This window comes from Musa acuminata, chromosome BXJ1-11, assembly GCF_036884655.1.
Source record: "Musa acuminata AAA Group cultivar baxijiao chromosome BXJ1-11, Cavendish_Baxijiao_AAA, whole genome shotgun sequence".
Taxonomy (NCBI): Eukaryota; Viridiplantae; Streptophyta; class Magnoliopsida; order Zingiberales; family Musaceae; genus Musa; species Musa acuminata.
Genome location: NC_088337.1, coordinates 30,391,551 through 30,410,127, shown reverse-complemented (window position 1 = coordinate 30,410,127; position 18,577 = coordinate 30,391,551). Strand labels below are relative to the sequence as shown.

General features: G+C 39.4%; 2 protein-coding genes across 3 annotated transcripts; both read left to right on the top strand.

Annotated features, from left to right (window-relative positions):
* Window positions 1-740: 740 nt before the first annotated feature.
* Window positions 741-4,891, top strand: LOC103972074 (probable plastid-lipid-associated protein 10, chloroplastic). Of its 2 annotated transcripts, XR_010481329.1 has the most exons (9): window positions 741-925; window positions 1,008-1,115; window positions 1,192-1,326; window positions 1,423-1,518; window positions 3,070-3,150; window positions 3,454-3,540; window positions 3,927-3,982; window positions 4,058-4,264; window positions 4,756-4,891. XR_010481329.1 is itself a non-coding variant. In XM_009386268.3 (8 exons), the coding sequence occupies exons 1-8, from the start codon at window positions 782-784 to the stop codon at window positions 4,176-4,178; spliced, it is 828 nt and encodes a 275-aa protein (XP_009384543.2). In that variant the 5' UTR covers window positions 741-781; the 3' UTR covers window positions 4,179-4,513. The 2 variants fall into 2 exon arrangements, 1 of the variants encoding a protein (XP_009384543.2); XM_009386268.3 differs by lacking the exon at window positions 4,756-4,891 and having other exon boundaries at window positions 4,058-4,513.
* On the top strand, window positions 4,806-13,817 carry LOC103972073 (zinc finger CCCH domain-containing protein 19). The gene is made up of 11 exons (XM_065090786.1): window positions 4,806-4,942; window positions 5,065-5,586; window positions 5,675-5,754; window positions 6,896-7,083; window positions 8,432-9,338; window positions 9,416-9,543; window positions 11,096-11,155; window positions 11,245-11,295; window positions 11,421-11,491; window positions 11,722-11,870; window positions 11,969-13,817. The coding sequence occupies exons 2-11, from the start codon at window positions 5,102-5,104 to the stop codon at window positions 13,069-13,071; spliced, it is 3,222 nt and encodes a 1,073-aa protein (XP_064946858.1). The 5' UTR covers window positions 4,806-4,942; window positions 5,065-5,101; the 3' UTR covers window positions 13,072-13,817.
* The last annotated feature ends 4,760 nt before the right edge of the window (window positions 13,818-18,577 follow it).

The following is an 18,577-nucleotide window of genomic DNA, read 5'->3' as shown; positions in this document are numbered from 1 at the left end:
CATTATATATGTAATGATAATTTATAGCATTATTTCTTTCAAAATTATGGTCGACTATGAAGAAAATTCACATGTCTCACTTGAGGAAATAAAATCACTGACTTGGTACTCAGTTGAGGGACACTATCAAAGTTTGATATCTGCTTTATGCTGTCAAAATGTGTAGTCCAACAGATGTGAAAAGTGAGTTCTGTTTCTGTCATCAGCTTGCTAAAAACATCACAAGATTCTTTCTTGTCGTGTCATATATTTTACTGGCTATTTCTTATCCTCTTGGTTTTGTTTCCTATCTTTTCAAATGTTCTAATGGTTGATTCATTTCATACTTTTCGCATCGACCTCAAAGAGCTGCTGCATGGAAGATCTGCAAGATTAGTAAACATCAGCTAGTCCTTTGTTTTCATGACTGGCTGATCTATGTCCCCTGGTTTTTGTTTCTTCAACGCTGTTCTGATGGTTTGTTCAGATGTTATTGTATCTTTACATGCGGCACTTATGAGCTGCGGCATTCCAACGATATGGTCATATCAATTAAAGTTGCAGTGTTTGACGGAGGAGGATGAATCGTTAGAGATTATTTATTGGAAGTTTCAGTGCTTATTGTATTGTATGCAATCGATGTATATGTTGTACAAGGGACACCGAAAACTTAGAAGGATCCTCCAAAACCGTTCATCCACTGCACTTTTGATCTCGTCCGTCTCTTTGATATCCCCGTGATGATATTTATAGCTCAGATCCCGGCAAGCGCAACTGCAGTTGGTCCGCAAAGCGGGACGACATGATGAGCCACGCATTGGCCACGCCTCTTGCAATCCCGACCCCCAAACCCAGGGGCACCCACCGCTCGCCGCTCGGTCGGCTCGGCCCATCTCCTCGGCCCAGTGGACGTCTCGCCGCTGTCAGTACCGCCGCCGCACCTCCGGTAGCACTACCTCTTCCTGCACCTCTCTTATCCCCGATCGAACGGGAAGCTGCTGACTCGTGTTCGACCATTTTCTTCTCAGGCGGCGGAGCTGGAGAGGAGGAAGCTCGACCTCCTTCAAGCCGTCCAGGAAACACAGCGCGGCCTAGCTGCCACCGCCGACCAGCGCTCCGCCGTCGAGGAGGCCCTCGTGAGTCGTCGTCATCGTCTCGCCTTCCCCCCTTTTCCATTCCGTCATGTAATATACTTCAGCGCTCGCGTCGCAGGTCTGCGTCGAGGAGTACGACGCCGGCTCGCCGGTGAATCTCTCGGAGCTGGATGGCACGTGGCGGCTCAACTACACATCAGCCTCCGACGTCCTCGTCCTCTTTGAGGCCGCGGCTAGACTCCCCTTTCTTCAGGTTCTGCTTACCCTTCTTTCCCACAGCTTTGCCCCCGTCTTGATCCTTTCTCCATAGCGCTGAAGAATCCTCAATTCTTTCATGTGTCATTGACAGGTCGGGCAGATTTTTCAGAAATTCGAGTGTAAGGATCGATCTGATGGCGGCATGGTCCGCAATGTGGTGCGTTGGAGTATATCTCCCCTGTTGGAGGTAAACATGAGCAGAAGTTATTGTTGGTGTATAGTTAGTCCTTGGAAAGAAGTTATATTCTAAGAAATGATATGCAAGAATTAGACGATAACATGCATTTCCATCAGGGATGGCCGAAAGATTGTGCACACGAGACAATTAGGTCAATTTAAATTTTGGGCATACAGATAATTTCTCATCTACTTGTGCATTGTGACAGGGAATTGCAAAAGATTAGCATTAACCCAAACTTTTTTTCTGCTTTGATGCATGTTATAGACATCCAATGGTTTTGTAGTGTGTGACATGTTTCTATGTGTAATGGTCTACATAATGGAAAAGAAGGCCTTGATATCTGATTTAACTGGAGAATTGTCCATTTGTTTAGTGAGTGATAGACACTCTCGTGATGTACAAAACATTGATTTGCTGAGTTTTGTTTGATAATCAACCAATGCATTATGGTCAAATTTAAGTGACAAACTGAACCCTGATTTATTCTGGTTTTTCTTGTTTATTTGTGCTTTGATTATAATAATCTTTTTTTCTTTCGTGTGTCTAGTTAATACCATACATGTGTTAGCTATCCTTTGAAAAAACTTGGTTTGTGGTTTTCAGATCAAAAGCGCTAAGTACATGGTACATCCTAAACATAAAAGATTTGCAGTACAATCGAGCAAGACTTGGGATCAACTTGGAAATTGCACACTCGGTTGCCTTTTCTTTGTCAAAAGTGTAATTTAACTTGATATGGTGTCCTGTGTATTGTTAAAATCTCATAATAAAAAGGGTTAATTATAGATTATCCTTTGTACTTGGACCCTATTAGCATCACAATCCCTATACTCCAAAAATTTATATTGGGATCCCTATAGTTTTGAAAATAAAACAAATAACCTCATTTGCCCTAATACCGTTGGCTACATTGACGGAAAACACAACATGTGACACTACGTGCTGGATCGATACGAAAGTGATAGGTAAAAAGGTAATTTTAATATCCCTTTTGTTTCCAACTACTTTACCGACAAAGAGGTAATTTTAACATTCCACATGTTGGATATGGAAGGGATATTGAAATTATCTTTTTACCCATCATTTTCGCGTCGATCCAGCATGTGGTGCCACGTTTTGTGTTTTCTGTCAATATAGTTGATGATGTTAGGGCAAATGAGGTTATCTGTTTCATTTTCAGAACTATAGGGATCCCAATATAAATTTTTTAAGTACAGAGATCGCGATACTAATAGGGTCCAAGTATAAGAGGTAATATGTAATTAGCCCTAATAAAAAAGGGTGAGTTCAACTTGAAATAGTAAGGAACTTGTATCGAGTTATGACATGAGCATGAACACTTCTTAAAAAGTTGGTGACCGGAAGAAAACATGTTCCTCTTGGTCCAAGTTTTGATCCAAAAACAAAAGAGCTGCTCTCTGTCATGGAGAATTGGTCCTGTTAACTATCAATAGTAGATGCATATTCAATATTGTCAACTCTGTTAAATTTTTGTGCATCAGAATTCATTCCGTTATCTGATATGACAGTTCTAGCTATTCACAATTTTACTTACAGGAGCTAGAAGGTGCAACGTTGGTGGTTTCTGCAAAGTTCTCTGTTCTTTCCAAGCGCAACATATTTCTTGAGTTTGAGGAGGTAGGCATTTCCAAAGAACATGCTCCCAATTTGAAGGAGCAGCAACAAAATGCATTCATACACTAAGTCCATGTTTAAGTTCGTTGGTATGTTGCATACAGTAAAATGGTAAGTGTGCTGGTATCTGTTCTTTAAGATCAATGGTAAGATCGAGAAGACAGACTGGCTCGTACGAGATCTACATTTTGGTGATTATTTCACTTTTTTCTTATAATGTTATTACAATTATAAAAAAGTTTTGTGAAAATTCTTCTTGTATTTACTTATCATGTTCTAATATTAAGAATATTTACTAATTTGTAGGTTGCTGTTGAAAACATCAGAATTAGTGAAGAGCTGCAAGCATTGATAGCTCCAGCTATACTTCCTCGTTCATATTTAAGTCTACAGGTCAGATAAAAAACAATCTTCTATTCTAATCATCCATGTAAAAGGTTTACCAGAGAAGATGCACAAAATTCTGGCTGACTAGGAGTTGGCAAGCACAATCTGATATATGTACATTATTCTTCAGAAAATTTTTGGATATAGATAATCTTCAATTATCATAGCTTTGCACCTTCTGTACATTCTTCTGCTTTCCGAGGTGAAGCATGTGGGATCCATAATCCTGACGGCATATATGTAGACAAAAAGTTACATGCGTGTTTCTAGAGCACCTTTGCTGTTGTGATGATCCTGCTGAGGTTTATGTGCCAATATACTTGATGTGTCCGTAGAATAGAGTTTGCTTTTGGCCTTTGTTAATATGATTCTACCGCCATGTTTTCATGCAGATATTGCAGTTTATACGGACTTTCCGAACTCAAGTGCCTGTAAGTGGTCCAGAAAGGTAAAAACCTTCTGACCTGGGTAATTTTATGGTTTCTACGGTAAGACATCAACATGGAATTCAACTATATTGCAGAAGGTCACCTGGAGGATTGTATTACCTGTCATACTTGGATCGCGATATGCTTTTAGGCCGTGCCGTTGGTGGTGGAGGTGTCTTCGTCTTTACAAAGGCACAACCTATTACACTACAGTAACTTGGCTTTGGCCTGAAAAGAGCATCAAGAACAAAAATGCCACTAAGCGAAGAGCAAATGCACCTCACATGGACGAGAGAAATGAGGTAATTTTCTGTATGGTCTTCATTGGAAGAAGTATGCATTTGCTTAACTTCAACAGTGGTGTTGTCTCATAGAACCTATGATCTTTTTGCCTCGTATTTGGCAAACACTTGCATCAAAACCTAGCCTACCTCGATCAGACTATGATTCTACATTTTGCTCTGTATCTCTCTAATCTTTTTTACATGAGAAATTCGAATGTGTATTAGAGAATTGTTATCAATCCAAAACAGAGATTATTATGTTCTTAATGTGTGTCACAAAATTTTGTATCTCAGTCTGCACAATTGGGATGAGGCCATTGGTAACCTTTTGTTCTTCTCGTTGATTAAAACAAATTATTGATTAAATATTAAATATTTATATTATCTTTGATTGTTATTATATGCCTAAATATAACATCTATTTTTTTTTTCCTTAGAATAAATACAAGTTAAGAGATTTCTCTCTATATTATCGTCATTTTCCGAAATCTAAATCAAACCACAAACAGATCGATGTTTTGTCAGGCAAAAAGGATGTATACGTATCGCACGTCCTAAACAAACGTCGACCCACAGGTGTCTCCACAAAGCACGTACGTGGACATGGGGTTCACATCAACGGTGGGGTCCAGAATCCTTTTGTTAGTGATCAGACAACTACAACGGCCGACTTCGTCTCACCTACCCAATAGCCAGGTGACGAAAGCGAGTTGTGTGTATCTATCCTGCCTCCACAACCGTCCTTTTTTTTTTACTCTTGTCATCCTGACCGTCCGTACGAATGGGTCCGATCATCTTTTCTTTTTGGTTCGTATCAGGTGGACGATCGAGATGACATCAAGGTAGAAATGGGCGATGCACCAGCTTCGCAGTTTGCACGCTCTTGTCACGTGCGCATCACCGACTGAGAGCTTAGCCCGTGAATCCAAGAATCCCCGGTCGCTCTTTTCCGCTTCCCCTCGCCTTCCACCCCTTATCGAGGAAGAGAAATCCAAGCTGTTCCAAAACCCTAGGTCTCCGTCCATGGAGCCCGAGGATAGGGATAACCGCGTCGTTAGCTTCCTTTCTCCCACAGACTGTATCTCGCTGCCTCCGCCGCCGCAAGATGACAACGGAGGAGACGCCACGGCGGTCGGAGCCTGCGTCATAGACGAGCCCCACCTCCTCCGCTCTCCTTTTGCCTATGACGCCGCGGCGGCGGAAGAGACCCTGCCAAAGCGGAAGCGCGGGCGCCCGCGGAAGGCTCACGTTGCCGGAGGGAGAAAGACGGCATCCAAGAGGGTGGAGGAAGTGTGTTTTGTATGCTACGGAGGTGGTGATCTCCTGGTGTGTGATCGTAGGTGGGTTTGCTTGGTTCTCGTCGTTCATGGTGTTTTACCTAGGGCTTTTAGGTTTCTGTTGTTATTACAATTTTGCTCGTTGTTCTAGGGGTTGTCTAAAGGGATACCACCCGACGTGCGTCAACCGGGATCAGGCCTTCTTTCATTCGCAGAGTCGGTGGGAATGTGGTAAGTTCAAGTTCCCCGAGTTTCTGCTACTCAGTTACGTTCACTGGAGTTTCTCAGCTTGTTCAATTGGTAATGGCATTTGTTTGCTGCTTTGGCTGTTTCCATCCTAAATTATTTCAGCTAGTGCAAGATTTTAAAGCTTTCTTAGTTGTAGATTTTTTCGGGCCTGTTGGACTAACTGGCTTGTTTAACTTCGTTGAACAAGATTCGAAACCTTCTGTTATCTTCATTGAACCTAAACATGAGGTGTAGCCCTGCCCAAATTCTAGATCGGTTTTGATACCGAATATCACGACTCAGGCTTGATGGGCTAAATGACCTATAAATTTTGTTAAACCAAAAAAGTGAACAAGAAGCTTAAGCTGAAGTTGACAATAGTATATCCATTAGATCCTTATAAGTCAATCTTAGTCTTGTCCACTTCTGATGTGGGGCTAATTGGGGTGTTACATTTGTAGTGTCAGTAGACAATTGGTTTGATTGTTTGTCACAACACATGACTCAGAAAAAAGGAGGTTGTTGGGGTTGGGGTTAGCCTTGTAGAATATAGAGATGCTCCGAGTCAAGTTTGGCTTGCCCACAACTATTGGTTTATTGAGAGTTAAGATTCAATTTTCTTACATTGTGTTAAACCAACCGAAAATAAGTTTGGATTATAACAGGTAACAACAATAGATGTTGTAATTCTTCCATAATGCTTTGCTTGAACACCAAGGATTTGATTGTCAACACCTCCCACAGAAACTATAGTTCTGGAAACTGAAGGCTTTTCTTGAACAATTTCCATTTGACCAGTCAGTCCCTACTCTCCATTTTTTGGGCCTTCACTTCCTATAAAACAAAGATGTTCGGAGAGTGATTTAATATAAACTTTTGATTGTGAGCTAGTATTATTGGTACATCCTTGAGTGTTTACGACAAACTTGTCTCTTCTGCTTGATAGCAACACCTTGAGACTGGGGGTGTACTAAAGAATCTCGAGTCTTTCATTTTAGTTGCAACATGTTGAGACTTGACGAACTAGTATTTTGCTTTGCTGTTATGTTTCTTGCTCTTTTTTTAATTTATAAAATCTCCTTTTGTAGTTAACATCCACAAGTTGATATTTCCTGACAGTTGGTTGCCCTTTTGAGCATTGCAGGTTGGCATACTTGCAGCATTTGTAAAAAAGCTGCCACTTACAAGTGTTATACCTGTACATACTCCCTGTGCAAAGGTTGCATTAGAGAAGCTAGATATTTTTGTGTAAGAGGCAGCAAGGGATTCTGTGAGACTTGCTATAGGACTACAATAATGATAGAATCAAATGGGGAATCTAATGAGGAAAAGGTTTGTTTTTATTAAATGCTCACATATTCTTTCATCTTGGAATTTTTGGTCTATTATCAAGGTTCTGATGTGATCCATTCAGTTAGTGTCAGAGTAACTTGTGGGTGAAAGTTATGAGCTAAATTACTATTTTTTAATTGTTTCTTATTGGCTTAATTACATTGCAATATGTTGATCTGCATTCATACGAGTTTTCATGAGTTTGCATTTGTGGATTGTTAATGGCTGTAGAATGACCATTTGAGTTAAATTTTTACATTATGAGATGGTGAAAGCCTGCTGGATTGAGATGGACTTTGGGGGTGGGGTGATAAGACTGTGAGGTTCCTGGTGCAATTTTCAGGAGTGCTTTGGTGAATTTGGAAGAGAATGTTATTGAACTTTTGGGCTGTTGTGCAATCCAGGCCAACAGCACTTATGGAAGAGAATGACATTGTCAGCCATAACTGCCATATAATCGAACTTTTGTGCTGTTGTGCTGAATAATGATAAAAAGTAGTCAACATTACACAAAATAATCAAATTTCAATTTGTCAAGGTGTGGAGGTGCTTTTCAGTAATCTAAAGCAAAGTGCTTCCGCAACACCCATGAACTTCACAAAATATAAGGCAATGATGTCTTTCATTTTGTGAGTCAAAATGGTGAACTTCTGGGAAAGTAAAATTTCCTTATCAGACTGGTGGAATGATCTTAGAAGAACATTTCTGTTTATCAGGGAGACTGTTTTCTATGAAATGGTTATAGAAAGTATTTTTTGATATGAACACTTCGAACTTTTGCTTACAGGTTTTGTTCAATTCTTATCAGCCTGTTTACATTAGGATTTGATTCTCCCTTGGTGGCCAACTCTTGATTTATGACAATGAGACATGAACCCTGTTGTGGATTGTTAGAACTGTATGCTGTTTGTTTTGCTGTCTGGACGTTTGGGCTTGCATTACATGCCATTTAAAACCAAGTGGATTACATTTTTACATATTTATCCAGTTCCAGGACAATGCACTTGGAAATATCTCTACTCAAGAATTTTGATGTATTTTCATGATTTATCTTTATGCTTTTATTTCTTGTAAACCTGTTGGACATACATTTAAACGCCTAGGAAATAGTGTTAAATACTTATTTAGTCTTTGGTGTCCTTTAAAATTTGTAGATTGTATAGTCAACATGTGACCATTGATGATTGTTGCAGCTTATGCAGTGTGTTTTTTGTGAACCATGCTGATAATTCCATGAATTTGTTATTTCTTCATCACATCTATCTTTGAAGTTAAAAATGTTAGTTGTACTAGAAGTTAGATACCAGGATGCCATGTCAAGTACTTCCCTTATAGCTTTCTTTTTCAGGGTCGGTTAGACTTTGATAATAGAAATAGCTTGGAATATTTGTTCAATGTGTATTGGTTGACACTTAAAGGCAAGCTATCGTTAACATTAGAAGAGTTAGGTAATGCTAAAGATACATGGAAAGGATCTGGTACTTCTGTGTATAATGAGGAGACTTCTGATGAGTTATATGATGCTAATGATGATGAAGAAGCTAGCTCTGACAGCTCTCCAGGATGTGATGATGGTAGCAATTCGTCAAGGAAAAAAATTGGAGGACATTCTAGGAAACCCACCGATGTTGAAGGTCCTGCTGATAATGAGAAGAAATCCTTGTCTGAAGACAGTGAATGGGCTACACCTGAGCTCTTAGGACTTGTAGCACACATGAAAAATGGTGATAAATCTGTTATGTCTCAGTTTGATGTTCAGGCTCTTCTACTGGAGTACATAAAGCAAAATAAACTTCGTGATCCTCATAGAAAAAGTCAAATTGTTTGTGATACAAGACTATATAACTTGTTTGGGAAAGCACGGGTGGGACATTTTGAAATGTTAAAGCTTCTAGAGTCCCACTTTTTTATCAAAGAAGCTTCACAGGCAAGCACTCATGATAACCAAGGGGGAACTGTAGATTCTCAATCTGGTCAGACTGATGCTGAAGAATACAATAACATAACAGGCATTGTTTCTGATAAGCGACAAAAAACCCGTAAAAGAGTTGAAAGAGAACCACAGTTCAATCTTGAAGATTATGCAGCAATAGATGTCCACAACATCAATTTGATTTACCTGCGTCGCAGTTTAATGGAGGATTTAATTAATGATGATAGTTTTAGCAAGAAAGTTGTTGGCTCTTTTGTTCGAATAAGGATTTCAGGTGCAGCAGGTCAAAAGCAAGATATGTATCGACTTGTTCAAGTTATGGGTAGGTTTATCTATCATTTTAGCTACTATACATCTCAGAAATATTTATGTTTAGAATCAATTTTTTTCTCTGTCCAGGCACACATGTGGTTGCAGAAAAATACAAACTGGGAAAGAAGACAATAGATATTGCAGTGGAGATATTGAATTTAGACAAGATAGAGATCTTATCTATCGATGCTCTTTCAAACCAGGAGTTTACAGAGGTGGGAGTTTCTACTCTTTGAATTTGTTAGCAATAAGGCCTACACAACATATGTCAGGGTTTTATACATTTGCTGGATGCAATGTGGACTTGGTGTTGATTTTTAAGCAATGAAAAGTTGTCTTGCTTCTCTATTTATGCTAGATATGAATTTTGAGGAATTATTATAGTAGTGTTCTATACCTTTTAAAAAAAGATAGTGTTATGGTTTTTTTTTTGTGATTTAGTGTTGGCACTTTAATCATTGACACCTTCTTAACAAGGAACTGAGATTACCTTGAAATATCAGTCCATATTGATTAAATGCTTGGTGAGCATAAATAGTCATGTTTAAAGGCAAATATTTAAAATCTTGATCCATACTAGTTTGACACATTGTCTAACTGATAAGGTATCAGTTATCATGCTCTATGCTTAAATGTACCATCCTATATTACTGAAAATAATAAAATAGTGAATGTTGACCAGTACTGAGATGTGGCCAATGCTGGTCCTTGGTTGGACTGTTAATAAAGCATAAAAAAAATTTGACTCATTGTTCCAGTTGCTAAGTCCAGTTTTAGGTTATTGTTATTAAGGATCATCATTTCGGGTATCAGATCTGTTTTGGTGATCTGTTGTACCGGTATATATCGGTCAGCATCGATATTTCAGAGAAGAAGAAAAAGAGGGAGAAGAGAAAGGGACAGTGGAGGAACATAGGAGGAAGGAGGAAGGAAGACAAGGAGATAGAGGAGGGAGGAAGAAGAAGAGGAAAAGAGGCATACTCGAGAAGTGATTAGGGCAAATATCATGTGTGTCGGTGGTGCGCAGCGAGGTTGTGGTAAGCGGAGGTTGCCAGCAGCGGCTTGTGTGAGAAGCGGAGGTCGATCATGGTGAGAAGTAGAGGCGTCAGTCGCGGTGAGAAGAGGAGGCATCGGTCGTGGTTGCATGAGAAGCGGAATTGATTAGGGTTTCACTATTATATGGCGGACGGACCAGGGGCAATCCGACAGTCTGCATATTAGTTGATGCTCGGATTGGTACATACCTCCCATTTCGTACCAGTCCGGGTGAAACATCATTCCTTGATTGTTATAGCAATTTCCAGTATGGCATATATGAGAAATAAAAATAAAGCAGAAGTGTCTGGCACTTGATGATGGGGCGGAAGTAAAAGTAATAAGCGTCGTCTGACATAGATTTCCCTTATCTCATAATGGGTATACTTAATAGTCATCTTTAAAGGAATTAGCACAAGTCAATTAATCGACAATTAATAATGACCAATCAGTCAATCAACAATTAACATACCACAAATTTCAATCACTTTCAAGCAACAATTAGCACACAAGTGTGTGCTAGGCTATAGAGTACTTGAATCTTTCTGTGATTTTATTATGAAAAGGTTGGCAATGCCTTCTCTCGGCTATATTACATAGCCAAATATGTCTTTTTCTCTGAAAAAAGAGGCGACTAGAATATGTCAGTATGTTTAAGGCACTGGCATTTTCAATAAATAAAATTTTGTTTCTCTTGATTTTTTGTCCTGATGATTATTCTTATGTTTTCAGGAGGAATGCAAACGCTTGCGACAGAGCATAAAATGTGGGCTGATTAGTCGGTTGACCGTGGTAAGCTCTGTAGCATTCAAGATAAAGAATTCAGCATTACTTTGTTTTCCTTATTTCTGAAACTTTTTTTTTCATTTTCAATGACTTAGGGGGATGTTCTACAAAAAGCCAAGGTTCTCCAAGAAGTAAGAGTCAAGGATGTGAGTACATTACCAATGATACTATATACTTCTTTTGGAGATTCTTGCAATGTTATTATTTTAATACTTCTATGTAGCAAGATGCACATTTCGGATTGCTTTACAAATCCTATGCTTATTTTCAGTGGTTGGAAAGCGAGAAGTCACGACTTGGTCACCTTCGTGATCGGGCAAGCGAAACTGGTCGTAGAAAGGAATATCCTTTTAGATCAGTTACTTTTTACTTATGATGTGTTGGATGATCTCGCAAGCAAAACTGGTAGTTATTTTTTTTTTCCTTGTCTTCTATGATGTGTTGCATGATGTCCAAAGTGGTTGCTTCCATGTTTTACCTCTGGAAGTATCTTGAATACCTTTTCTTAACAACATCGGTGTCTTTGAAAACATATAAAATGCATTGCTATATCATTCTTAACTATCCTCCACGCTTAGAAAGTGCATAGAAAAGTTGCAGGTTCTGAGCACACCTGAGGAACGCCAGCGTAGAGTTAATGAAGTTCCAGAAATACATGTTGATCCAAATATGGATCCAAATTACGAGTCCCTTGAGGAAGAAGCTGATACTGATAGAAAAGGTATTGTCTCCATGATTACTGATGCATTTCTCTTGCAGCTTTTCTGCTTCTGGTTTAACACTGGTGCCTTATCTTGTGATCATTAATTGCTCCTGCAGATGCAAATTATTTTATCAGGTCAAGGAAGATCAAAGGAAAGGAGTTACTATCTCCACACAAAGGAGGGTCAATTTCAAATTACCATGCAGCAAAAGATTCAAGTACCAGTTGGTTGTCTAATAGAAATACACAAGTATTAGGTACAGAAGACAAGATTGAAGCAGTAGTGTCCCCGGGTGATCGAAAAAATGAAGCTTCATGGAGTGATGGTAATGTCGGCTGGATCAGTTTGGAAACTCCAAAAGAACATGCACATTCAACAAAACTGGAGGCCAGTGTTTGGAACAGTAAGCAACTCGCTAATGAAGTTCCACTTGCGTCAAACATCGGCGAGGGTGATAAGGTGTGGCACTACCAAGATCCATCTGGGAGAATCCAAGGGCCTTTTTCAATGATGCAGTTGCACAAGTGGAGCTCCACTGGATACTTTCCACATTGTCTTAGGATATGGTTAACATCCCAAAAGCAAGAAGATTCTGTGTTATTGACTGATGTACTGCCGAAGATCCTGAAGGATTCACAACAAGAACCTCAACTTACTTGTTATAGCCAGCCTGCAAATCTTGCAGGTGCAACAGCTCATACAAGACATGAGTGGAATATAGGTTGGAGAGGGAACGAAAATCCAGCATTAGTAGGATCGAAGCAAAATGATAGGCACTATATTGGAAACCAGAGTGATATTATTATATCTGCTTCTGGTTGCAGTGTGTCAGATGCTGTCAGATATGCCCCTCAGTCAGCAAACTACGGTGGACCAAACAGGGAGCTGATGACTCACCATGAAGGAAGAATTGGGTTGTATCCAAGAGTCTGGAATACATCAAATGATATGAATTCTTGGTATGGTCAACCCACAAGTTATAACAGCCCAGGCCCCATTTCTTCATTTTCTGGAAATTCATACAATTTACCAGACCACCAGGTTGTACCAAATCAGGCAGGAAATGCTGAGAGATGGAACAGGAACCAGGATCATGGAAGTTCATGGAGCTCAATCAGATCCAGGCCCGTTGGACCAAGGGATCAAAGTTATGAAGAACGACATTCTACTCGGAGCTTTTCTAGCCAAAAGTCTAATCAAAATTTTGCACAATACTAAAAAATCCTACCAGCAAGTAATCTTGGAAGTCAAATGAGCGAACGATTCATACAATTTGCATATGCCTCGCTGCAGCCGAGAAACATGAGCTGGACAAGTCATCGTTGTGCATCTGCTATTACTTTTTAGAGATCTTACTGGGAGACTACTCAAGTGCTGGGTTCAGTGGGTTGCATCAGTTTGCAATTGTGTACATTGTAGCCAAGGGAAGTGCTTCAGTGATGACTTCTACTGGAGGAGGTTGGTAATCATTTTCTTTAGTGTTTAACCAAGATACAGCATTGGAGGTCTGGGCTCAAGGCTTGCTGCAGGAATAGCAGCTGCAGGTGCTAACCAGGTCGATGATTTGTGTTACTTTTATGGACCAGCTGAAAAAATGGAACATTTCGATTTGTGGTGCAACTGCTTTTAGTGTGTCCTATATGAAAAAGTAGTGAGAGAGAGAGAGAGAGAGAGAGAGAGAGAGAGAGATTGGTCCGCCCCAGTTAACTGAACCTGATAATGGCAAGAACCAAAAGAAGCCTGTGGAACCCCAGATGCAGAACGTCAGAAGGCTTAAGTTTTCAAGTTTGACCATTTACAGAAAGGATGGACCCTTCTACGAGGTAAAATTTGTTACCGCACGCTACAAAAGAAAGAATACAAGAACTCAAGTAACGTGTGATTCTTTTGCATCTTGGTCTCACAAAAACGTTGTCTAAACCTTTCTCCGCTTCCTGCTAAAGATTTATGCCACAACCAGTTCATGTTTTTGGTGTTTCTGATGTACATCACCAGATTCATATCGTCCATCCACAGAAGAGTTTGTTTCAGCTGAAAGTCATTGAATTTGCATGCCATTGTTACGCTAAAGTTCAAATGTCGCTGGAAGAGACCAACTCAATTGCAGCTACTTCAACCAAGCCGAGGTAGAAACAAGCTGTTAGGTCACCTGCTGAATCAGATCATAGAACACCACCTGCAATTTGTACTTCCAGGTCAGAAAAGACGCCCTTTACTCTTGCTTTCATGGCATTGATCTTTTAGGTGGAGGGGGGATGGATAACGTCTTACCGCAGAGTAGCAACACCAACTTCTCCATGAGCATTAATTAGGCTTGACGTCACATTTTGTGTCGGCCTGATTCGGTTACAACCTCTGTATGGTTTGGTTGATCCATCAACTACTTTCCCCGCCCTCGTCCTTTTCCTTTGTTTGCCTGTTGCTGCTGTTCCATCGAAACAATGCCATCTGCTTCCTTCCAAGAACTCGATGAATCTTCCACCTAATCAATCCGTTTTCGTAGCATGCCAGTAGCGTTTTTCTGCACAGTAGTCTTACCTGCAAGAATTCAAGAATTAGCTTTAACTTGCAATCTCGAGGCCATAGCGGGGTTTTATTTCTACTGCTATTTACCCTTTCTCTTTTCCTAATCATCCGTTCCAGTCCTACAGAAAACTCTAAATGCCCTCGGCATCAAGCATGCATTTTTCTTTTCTTTTCTTTTCTTCTAAAAAAGCTTCATAAAAATCATTTCGATCTGTATAATAATTTTATTATCTATATTTTTTTCAAGGATATTAATACCATTTAGGGTTTCGGTTATTCGTCAAATAGCAGTTGGAGATTAATCACAATGATATATACTTATTTTTAGATTTTTGAATGGTAAATACATTAAACTCGAACGTAGAGGGATAAATATGAAAGCAACTCATTGCTTGAACGATCAATATTTGTTGAAATATCCGCCCCCACACAGGTCGAAATAGTGGAAGAGAACTATTGGGGATTGCTATTCGTCATCTTACAAGCATCACACGATCACTGCTCTCCAATCACCCGTCTCAACTTTATTAATCCAACCACAACAATAAGTTTGGTGCTTTCCATCATCACGCGTTAACGCTTCAAGTGGAGTGGTGGCCAAAGTGACAAATCTCAATCAACCACCTGGTCTCTATCTCCTCCGTTCCCTCCGCTTGGTCGTATCTTCATCACGTCGATAAACCCCAACGGTCCCACTGTATTGTTAAGTCATTGCCTACTCTCTTCTTCTCTTCCACCAACTTTTCATCAATGCTTGTCTTCAACTTTTTACCATCTTTTTTTGTTTTTTTTTGTCTCGAGAACAACCCCAACTCCTTGTAATATATCTGAGTACGGAAACTATGATTGATGGCAATAGAGAAAGAGGACACGTTGAGCCTTGTTGAGAAGATAAGAGGATAACTAACATTAACACACACACACATTGTTTGCTCTGATTTATCCGGAATACACTAGATAGTGGTCACAGTCAAATTAATGCTTGAGTTGCACTCGAAATTGTCGTTTGTGGTGCAATTTCGTGAAGTACACTTCGATATGCACTCCACTCCCATCGAAGATGGATTAGCTCTACCCACCACGCAAGACTAACCATCGTGAAGCACACTTCAATATCGTGTATATATATATATATATATATATATATATATATATATATATATATATATATATATATATATATATATATATATATATATATATATATATATATATATAAAACAACTTAATGTTTTGGGTTTATGATCTTTTAATTAGGTCTTTAAGGTCAAGTTATGATTTTGAATACTATATTTACTTCTTTCTAACGTTTAATTAAAAATATTCATTGAACCTCGTGCACCTATTTATAAGAAAAATCATTGCTACTAGAAGACATTGACGTTCTAGTTAGTTTGACATGGTCTAGACCCATATACACAAGGTTATTTGAAGGAACTTCGATGTGGAAACGTCAAGCTCTTGAGGTGTCACCTGTATGAAAATAAAAATCGAAAAAGATTTCTTAACTCGGTCCCTTCGATATCTAAAATAGTAACCCAAGGTACATGAGTGTGGATGCAAGTGATAAAAAAATGTGATCCTTCCCCTCTTTTCATTATATTGAAGATGAACTTTTATACTTGATTATAATATTCTATAAAATATTTTATAAGGAGACAACTTCTAACCACCTCCAATAACCTCCCCTTAGCCTCTTATCCATGCGGACAATAGCAAGGAAAAGCTCATGACCATTTGCCTTGAACCCTTGCCCACGTGGTCAGATGGGTGGAGAGTGGTCTTCATATTCTCCTTACACCTCGGACATATTTTATCTTGTGTCTCTCACAGTAGTAGGTTTCTTGATACAGGTTGAGTTTTTTCAATTTATGTGCCTTAAACATATTTTGTTTTGTGCCTTAAACATATTTTGTTTTGTGCCTCTTACCATGACGAATTTCTTTTGATATGGATTGGATATTTCTGACTCAAGTGCTTTCGACACATTTTTCCTTGTGCCTCTCACTATGGCGAATTTCCTCTAATATAGATCGAGTTTTTTCTGACTCATGCATCTCGAGCACATTTTGTTTTGTGCATCCTATTATGATGGGTTTCTTGACACAGGCCGATTTTCATGACTCATACCTTAAGCATATTTTGTCTTGTACCTTCCACTGTGATGGGTTTTTTTTTTATGTGATCCATTCTATTCATGTCCCTCCATAACCAAGCAAACAATTTGACATTCTCCCGAGAGAAGTTGATGAGTTGCACTTGTCTCTCTTGGAGAAGTGTTGCCCTGATCTTAACAACTCAATTGAGCCTTCTTTAATAGGGAGATTACCATCAGGTAGCACTAGCATGACTCTCTTGTGTTGCTTCTCAACTCTCTAATGCTTGTTCTTGTCGGGACTTCATAACCATGTGGTATGTCAACACAACTGCCCTTAGTCTGTTCACTATAGGTCAGCCTATGATTGTGTTGTATGCTGAGATGATATCTACCATCATAAATTTAGCTAATATCATTTTAGAATAAGGCTTGTCTCCGAATGTGATGTGCTGTTTCATGGTCCCGAGAGGTAAGATAGAGTCATCGGTGAACCCCATCAGCGAAGAAGTTATATGGGTAATATCATTATTTGAGAGCCTAAATTTATAAAAATTATCAAAATAGATAATATTGACAGAGTTACTTGTGTTAATCATAACCCTCTTCACTCGAGTGCTAATCATCTTTACAAAAATAACTAAGGCATTATCATTGTGGAGGTCAAGATACTTCATCTCTTTCTCCTTGAAGTTCATCTCTAGGTTGCCCTCCATCATTCGACGCTTTTCAATGGTAGTTTGAGTATAAACTTTACGACCCAACAAGTTATCTTCCCCTGAAGTTATCTCTCTATTGGCCCTTGAGGTCGGGATGAGGGTTCCTGGTGATTTAAGATGAACTACTCGAAGTGTCTCCAACGCATGAGTTCTTTAATATGCTCTTTCAAATCATGACTATCCTCCGTGTTATGGCCATAATCCATCCCAATGGAACTAACAATATTTAGATTTATCTCTTTTCGTCAATGGAGAATTCATCATGTGAGGTATTTCAAGAGTCCATTCTCTTTTATTTATAGAAAAACTTGAGTTCTACTCATATTTAAGTGGCTCAACTTGGACCTTGGGTGAGGTAACTTAAGTCACTCGTATCTTCTTCGTCGTGCTGATCTCGGGGTCAAGATGGATTGTGGCCACTCTTGCGTGACTTTTTATGCTTATTTGAGACCATTACCTTGGTAATAATGTATTGATTGACTCTCCGAAGTGTCTCTGGCATAGTCATCGATGGTTTCTCTATCAATGACTAGAAGAGATGAGAGGGCTTGAGTCTTATTATGAAGGTTTATATTATAAGCAATGGATGGGCATCTACCATTTATTGGATTTCATGAGTAACGAAATCTACAAACATTTCCTCCTCCCCTTGCTTGAGTCCGAGAAGCATTGTCTTTAATAGCCTCAAGCGCACGTTCACAAGGAAGTAAAGTTCGAACTTTCTTGTGAGTTAGGCAAAAAAACTAATGGAAAGCAACTTTGGGTAGGCGTACCATTCTCGTGCTGGGCTTCTTAATGTAGTTAGGAAGGTACAACACATAAGGGCATCTGAAATGTCATACAACGGTATTTAGGTGTAGAAAGCTACAATGTACTCTATTGGGTCGACACTGCCATTGAATGTCTTTAATGATAGGAGGTAAAAGCTAGCTAGAATCGATTCCTCCTAGATTTTTTGGGTAAATGACAATCAACCCGAGGTGGGGTCGACTAATGCTTTCCCTTTTGATTGTTCGAACTCTCGTCGTGTTTCCTTCAAATGTCAATCCATCTATTGTGGTTGGATCCATAGGAAACCCTCCATTGAATCCACCAATTGGGTCTCAGATTCAAGTAGGATAAAGTGGTGGTGAAATCCACTGAATTTCACAAATGGGGATCGAACTAACCCTATGGCTAGTGGTTCAAGGGGTCTCGGGCTCTCCTAGACTGTTGACACCACGTCGGTTGGGGAACCTCGATAGGTGCCAATGTTAGTGGTGATTAAGCCTATGATCGTAGTTGAGTTAGTGGCATCATCTGTTGGGCTAACTAGGGAAAAAGTAAAGTGATAACTTGTATCATGCCTGTTAGCATCTACACTTGTTGAATGAGATTCGAAAAC